General features: G+C 40.9%; 1 protein-coding gene across 3 annotated transcripts; it reads right to left on the reverse strand.

Moving 5' to 3' along the window:
* On the reverse strand, nt 1-6191 carry LOC112293593 (serrate RNA effector molecule). Of its 3 annotated transcripts, none has more exons than XM_024543214.3 (12): nt 5451-6191; nt 4222-4259; nt 3839-3902; nt 3597-3671; nt 3139-3213; nt 2948-2995; nt 2728-2796; nt 1801-2598; nt 1445-1496; nt 805-1253; nt 343-579; nt 1-184 (listed from the first exon to the last, which is right to left on the reverse strand). In XM_024543214.3, the coding sequence occupies exons 1-12, from the start codon at nt 5753-5755 to the stop codon at nt 124-126; spliced, it is 2271 nt and encodes a 756-aa protein (XP_024398982.1). In that variant the 5' UTR covers nt 5756-6191; the 3' UTR covers nt 1-123. The 3 variants fall into 3 exon arrangements, with proteins under 3 accessions (XP_024398982.1, XP_073395892.1, XP_073395893.1); XM_073539791.2 differs by lacking the exon at nt 5451-6191 and adding an exon at nt 4428-4841; XM_073539792.2 differs by lacking the exon at nt 5451-6191 and adding an exon at nt 4390-4841.
* Nucleotides 6192-7463: the final 1272 nt, after the last annotated feature.

Raw genomic sequence — 7463 nt, forward strand, 5'->3', positions numbered from 1 at the left:
TGGCACATAACTACTACGCCAAACATTGAATTCCATGTCCATCAAATTACAAAGACAATGCATAGTTTTGATTCGAAATCAGCGGTCTAGGTCTACCACTGGACCAAAATCTCAAGGAGTTATCTACAAACTCCTGTAGTCAATCACGCTAACTTCATCTTCAGGAGCATCCAGATCATGATAGCTGTTCAGCAGCAAAATAATTTCAGTTAGAACGCAAGGTTTCGTAGAAAAGAAGACGATGAATGCAAGGAAAAAGTGGGACGACCAAGCGCTATTCAGTCAGCAAGGAATCACTGTTGGCCACAAAAACCCAAAGGACCCTAGGCAACAAAAACCCACCTGCGCACACCCCGAGGGTCTCGACGCATGCCATGAGGAGGCATCATATTGGGGGGTATATCCAAAAGACCACCTTCCATCATAGGACCTGGAGCGCCCCTCTTGCCACCCCTAGGCCCTCCATTACCTTCCTCTTGATAACCAGCATCAAAGCCTCCCATGCGAAACGGCCCAGGACCTTCCCTCAAAAATCTCATTGCTATTTCAGGGGGTGCTGGCACAAACGGACCCAAAGGACTGCACAAAAAATCCAGATTCAGATATAAACTGCAGTAAGTACCCTTTCAGAGAGAGTTGATGAAATATTGTAGCTTGATGCAAGCACGGTACAAACTTACAAGAAGCTGATGCAAGTCAAGATAGCCTCGGCTTACAAAAGTCACATTCAAAAGATGTAATTAAAACCTCAAGCAAGTTCACGTCAAACTATTCCTAACGCTGGTATTAGAAATCACTTCTTACCCAGCACCAGGAACAGGCATGAGCACTTGGGGTGGACCGGGCATATCTGGTACAAAAAGCCCACCAGGTAATCCTCGCACAGGAGGCCCATTAAAATGATCAAACATGGGAGGCTCCATCGGTCCACCCTCGAAAGGACCTCCTTGAGCTGGACCACCTCCTTCGAAAGGAGGACCACCAGCACCGAGAGGATAGTCACGAGGCGGAGGAGTAAGTTCAAGCCCTCCACGATCAAAACGACCTTTTTCATCACGAGTTCCCCGTTCAAAACGTTGTTCTTCTCGGGCACCTGGCCCTTGATCATATCTATCGCCATTTCGTGGCCCGAATCTGCCATCCCGGGAAGGATGGTCTGAAGGCGGCCAGTCAGGACCTGCTCGGTTTCCAGGCCCACCAATCGGTCCCGATAACCCAGGTCTAAGACCTCTTCGACCTCTGTCATCATCTCTCTGCAAGGTAACAAAAAAGAGTTCAGTCAATGACAGTCCCAACTTTAACTGCAATAACAGTGCCTTCTGACAAACAAACAAACCTGGCATCCAGCCGTGCATCCTGGGACGTAAAATAACAAGGCTTTCTATCAGCCATCTACAGATCCATATACATTCAAGAGGATCACTGGTACTTCAAGGCAACATACCTGTCCAGGCTGTGAAGAGGTCACTTGATTTGCACCAGGAGCATCAGGATCACTGAACCATAAAAAGGATAATAACTGTCAACGAATGAAGCTCACAGAAGGAACAGATTGTACTGATCGGAACTAAGCTATTCCTAGAGTTAAATCATCGTTTGAATCAAATTATGGCGACCAAAAACACTCTTAATACCAATTGGTGTAAAAATTGCACCAAAAAATTCAAGAAAATGATAATTGAAAACCTTACAATGTAATAACATACCGTTTCACAGATTTTAAAATAAATCACACAAAAAGGAAAATAGAATTGAGGCACAAACGATGCTGAAATAATTTCGAAGCAATCATAAGCTCACCTCATGTAGTTCTGGAAGTAGAGCTCCTCCCGAGCCTTAGCAACAACATCAGCAACTAGGTCAGAATGCTTCAGCTTTAAATGTTTATGTACAAATTCTGGGCCATGGAACAATTTGGTGCATCCCTTAGCACCGCAACCATATTTCCAGCCATACTTCTCATCCCGTATCTTACGCACAAATGGATCCAATGCTTCGTTAGCCGTGGTATCCAGCTTCTCTCTCCCAAGCATGGAAACAATTATATCGCCACCTTGTAGCCGTGTCTGCCAAGTTGTATCCAACTTTTTCTCCCAGTCCGCAAAACCCGCTCCTTCTGTACCATTTTTGGTATCTCCACCACTCTTACCCTCCGGAGCCCTTATGTGCCGTAGACGTTTAGGCTGTTCCTTGTACTCTATCATCCCATAGTAATCCACAGAGTGTACTCGCCACAGATATGTGAGAACCACATCCAGAAGCTCGGTACCTTCTAATCCTTTCACATGATTACCAGACCTAACTATTACAATAGGCCCAACTGAGCCACCGCCCACAGTCCTCTCATTTTCAGTGTTCTGATCCACTGATAAAAGGTTTCCTTCAATCCCTTTTTCAGCGTCCAACTTTTTGATAAGTGATCGTCCAAGTTCTATATCCTTCAGAACTCTCTGAGGATCTGAACATCCAGGATGTGCTGTAGGAGCTACGATCGTTTCTTGAGCTTTCACGTGTTCTTGCGAAGACTTCCTCCTTTTATTATTGCCGTCTGCGTCATCCCCTGAGTCGTCTTTTGATGATGATCGTACACTCGGACCCCTGAGCAAGAAGCCCACCACATACACTTTTCAATAACACTGTCATAGATCGAAGCCAAACTTGAAAAGTATCCCGTAAACGTTTAACTAGAGCCTACAAGGTTACACATAATTAGCAATCAGAACTTACAAATCGAGAGACCCTGCCTGAAGCTCAGCCAGCAACTCCTTGGACAAAATCTTGGCATTTTCATTTCTCCTGCAATGGCACGAAGGATCACTGTACTCATTTCACTTTACAGAATGCAAAGCTCACGTGCATCAGAAGCAGAAGACATAAATTTGCTGACACTAAAAAGTGTAGGTTAACGTTTTACAAAGCATCGCCACAACAAGCGAATATATCTCACCTTACTAGAACAATCTCCAATCTTGCTGGGTCGTATTTCTCACGCAACCTGAAAAAAAAACGATTTCAATTCAGATCAGCAATCGCAGGATCATTTAAAAAAGAAAAGCTACGTAAAAATGTCGCCGAATAATATGTACGAGACGAGTGTCGCTGACAACAATCCATATTTTGATCCTTTCAAGATCTTACCAATCATCATCCTTGTGCTGCTCAAAGAAAGCTCTTTTCTGAGTAGTAATGAATTCCGACTTGTATTCCTCATATCTGCACAGGATCTTGGTGTAAGAGTTGACGCAGATGCAAAATTTGACGTTTCATTTTAAATTTAAGAATCGCAAGCTGCCCGAACCCTCAAAGTGAAGTTTTAGAACTAACCACAAGTAGTCCCCCAAGATATTGCTACATAATAACCAAACTCTGGATAACATCTATGTGCACAATCATTAACCATAAATAAATAAGAGCGAAAATGAAATAAACATTCATAGTTAACGTAATAAACAACTGAGCAGTGCAAAATTCCTTCAAGGATATACGACTGTATGGGACAGATGTGAACAACCACAAACAAAGAACCGCATTGAAAGAATCACAGGCTAGATTCTACCTAATTGGAGGACATGAGACCTTCAGAATTTGAATATTACCTGCGCTCAGCTTCTCCGGGTAGAATATCATCCTCAAGCTCCACAATGAATTGTTTGTATGACATCAACCCATCCCTGTACAATTCTCTAAATCAATAGCTAAAACTTCATAAAACAAAACGAATCTCAAAACCTCAATCAATAATATAAAATAAACAATCGACAATCAAGCGCCTATTGGAATGATGCTAAAATTCTAAAACCACTGAACTTTTTGCAACAACCAATAAGTGAAACCAAACCTTCGTGGCGGAGGTCTGCTTCCGTACATACTCGGATACGGTCCATCCCTATAACCTCCACGACCTGATCAAGACATTTATTCCATTTGAAATATTTGAGTACATATCAACCAGATATGAAGCTTCCCTGCCCTTAAAAAGCATTTAAATAACTAGAGCTATCATTACGATAGGTCTACGGGCCTGAAAACAATTATGAAACAATTCATCAAAAATTTATACGCCGATAGTGAAACATCACCTCCATCAAATTTCCAATTAGACAAAAGCTTACTGCAAACTAAAAGGTGTAAAAGAAGAGCTCCTGAGAACCTTCCATTTCATGTTTAATTATGCAAATTCTTGCAAACCCAAAATTAACCAATCAACTTCGCTTAGCTCACCTCGCCCGTAAGGACCAACCCCATCAAATCCTCCATACCTGCAATAAGTAGCGATCAGATGTCAGCAGAAAGAAGAACAAAAATAAATAAACAAGATCTGCTTCCCGCTCAGGGTACAAATCCTTACACCATGCAACTGAACCGTTAGAGACTGGGAGCTCAAATCACCTGATGATATCCCAAGCATGCAACTAGCACCAACTTACATGGGTCGGGTAGAGCCCAATGACAGTCTCGACCAGGTCGCATATAAAAATGGAAAGACTTAATAACACTCAAAGGGCAAGGCTCCCCATTAGGCTGCAAAGCAGCAGCAGCTTCATCGGCAAAGATCGTGGCCTGAACCGTCATATTCCTCTTGCTTGCCACTGGATGGGAGCTGTTCTCTGTCTGCCCTACTATTTCAGAAACTGAGCAACTCGGCAAGATGATTGAGAGAGGCTACGTCACTCACTCTCTTCCCTCTGGCAAATGAGTTATGAGAATCCTGAAACAGAGAGCAACTCTGCCTAACTACAACTGCTAAGGAACTGGATTTGCGAGAAGCTGGGCATCCTCACTCTCTCTCAACAGATGCTAGAAGATCGGCAAATATGAGATGTCCTTTCACAATCATCAAAAATCCCTGTATCAACATCGAGGTGTCAGTTACTCCCTAGACTGTTAAAAAACTGGTTTGCCAACCTTCAAGCACATTATGCTTACAAAGAGCAGCTCATAAGAACATCGTCATTATAGACCACCAGACACAGCCATCTTTTTCTAGAGACAGCCGTGTCTAATACCAGACACAGTTGTCAGAGTCTGTTCAAAAGCTGAAATTCTACTTGACAATTCCATGATGACGCGGCCCGTAGAGTTCTGCCAGAAATATCCGAGTAAGACCTGCTAGTGGTGAAGTAGAGCCATAATGTACTTTTTTGCACCAAACCCTGTGACTGTTCTGCGATTTAACGATGTTCGGTTTACCACCGAATGCTGGTGCTGAAATGAGGAAGAGGTCTAACTGTAAATACAGGGTGACATTAATTGTACAGGAGTAAGTTCTATATGAGAAAGAGAGCCGCAAGTCATGAGGCAGTGGAGTATTAAACGTCGCTGTAGGCAATGTGTCGCTTTAGGGAAAGAAGATAGAAACGCTGCAATAGATTGGATATGCCGAATACAACAAAACGGCCAAAGACGAAATGAACCCTTTCAGAATAGAGAAAATGTCACTGAGAGAGTACCTACGATCGTCCCCAGGACTCCCTCTCCGGCCATCAAATTCGTCATCCCTACGACGTTTATACGGAGGAGAGGATCTTCGAGGGCTATGCCGCCGGTCCCTGTAAGAACCACCAGCGGGTGGAGTACCACTCTTTCTGCGCTTGTAATCCCTATCCCTGTCTCGACGGTCCCCATCCCGCCTCCCCCTATCCTCCCTTTCATCTCGTCGATCCCGGTCACGCCTCCTATCGTCGAAACCCCGATCCCTTGAACGATCACGACGGCTTTCTTCTTTCACCACCACCTCCTGAGGCAAGTCCGCCATTACTCTTCCGCAGTTCTGCCTTGTCCAACCACGACCCTCGCACTATCGCCACGCCTCTTCGCACCGTAAATTAAAACAAAATAAAATATAAAATATACTCCAACTCAATTTCTCACTTCTCTCGCAGAAATCCTGTCCGTCAGAGCCTTCAAACCAAAAAGCAACGCAAGCCAACTTGTCTGTGCTCGCCAAAAACCTCGACAGCCCTCTACAAAGCTCCGAAATCGTCTAAAACAATTCCTGTTCTACAGACACTAACAGCTACAAACTTAAAAAATAAAATAAAATAAATAAAAACTCAAAACAAAAAGAGCTCTGGCATCTAGAACGAAGGCCAAGCTAGAAGCGACAATAAAAAAGAGAGGAGCGACAACAAATTCATGGGAGCAGGAGAGCCATGGTGAGTATGGGAGTGCGAGAAACTAAACCCTAAGCCAACAATGTGACAAGATAATAAGTTAAGCAGCTTGAGCTCTTCGGGCAGCTCGACTATTTCTCCTCTGCCCCGACCCTTTATCCTCCTTTCCAGTCCTCTGCCCGGAATATTTTAAAAAAAGCCACCGAAACACTTGCCAATGATAAGTATACACGTGTCATTCGTCCAATATCATACTTGGCATTTCTCATGTTTTTTCTTTCGAATATGAACGCCACGTCATTTTTCTATTTCGTTTTATTTGGGTCTCCAAAACACTTCAATTGAGAAGAAATTTTATTAGGATTTTTTCTTTCTTTTTTTTTTTTTTTTTTTTTTTTTTTTTCCGAAAGGTATCGAGTTTCAAATCAGGTTGTCTTCTGTGTTGGTGTGATTATTGTTATGAAGTGCCTTAGGGCTCATATGCATTATGACACAGGACAAACAAAAGAACAAGTCATGCAATTTGAAATAAAAAAAAAATCAAATAGTTGGGATTTTGCATACCTAAAAAAATGGAGTTTCACAACTGGTGAATGATATCAAAGGAAAAACGTTTCATTTGAATATAAATGTTGTAGTTTTAAAGGAATTGAAATGTTTGATGTGTTGTTACATCTTTGAGACAATGAAAAATTTCATAGATACAAGGTTTTAATGCCTTGCATATGGTGTTATCAGTATTAATCATATTTTCTCTTAAACAATATTATGTAACTAAGGTAGAATTGATTATAGCATTTATTTATGAATTAAACAGGAATGAGTTTATTTGTTTAAAATTTACCAAGTAAATTACTCAGTTTCAAGATACAGAAGTATTTTATGTAAAGTGTATTATAGAAACACCTCATTATACATGATGTATATTATTTTGAAACAGTAATATAAATTTTATTCATTAACATACAAAAATAATAATAAATATGATAAAATACTATGCATTATGTACACAATGGCAACAAACATAAAGAATATTTAGCACTATGAAAAGAAAAATAAACATGATTTTATTATTTTTATTATTATTAGAACAGATTATTTTTATAATCTAAAACCCAAATACAAGTTTAATAATCTCAACTTCATTATAGATATGATGAAAATAAAATTTTGTAAAAAATATCTTAATTTTAAATTCAAACTTGTACTGAAACAACATATCAAAATTTTAAATTGACTACAGAAGTTGTAACCAATCATAGGAATATAACATGAACTAAGCATTTATGCAACACTCTAAATGGAAATCAAAATATTGCATCATCAAAGAGAAGTACAAAATTCAATATA

This window comes from Physcomitrium patens, chromosome 16 (assembly GCF_059467195.1).
Source record: "Physcomitrium patens ecotype Gransden chromosome 16, ASM5946719v1, whole genome shotgun sequence".
NCBI lineage: Eukaryota > Viridiplantae > Streptophyta > Bryopsida > Funariales > Funariaceae > Physcomitrium > Physcomitrium patens.

Excerpts from the sequence above, each read along its gene's own strand:
- LOC112293593 (XM_024543214.3), bottom strand. The coding sequence starts at position 5,755 with ATGGCGGACTTGCCTCAGGAGGTGGTGGTGAAAGAAGAAAGCCGTCGT. Across the intron at positions 2,599-2,727 it reads CAGGCAGGGTCTCTCGATTT|GGGTCCGAGTGTACGATCAT; the intron begins GTAAGTTCTGAT and ends CTTCTTGCTCAG. Across the intron at positions 1,254-1,444 it reads CCTCTTCACAGCCTGGACAG|AGAGATGATGACAGAGGTCG; the intron begins GTATGTTGCCTT and ends GTTACCTTGCAG.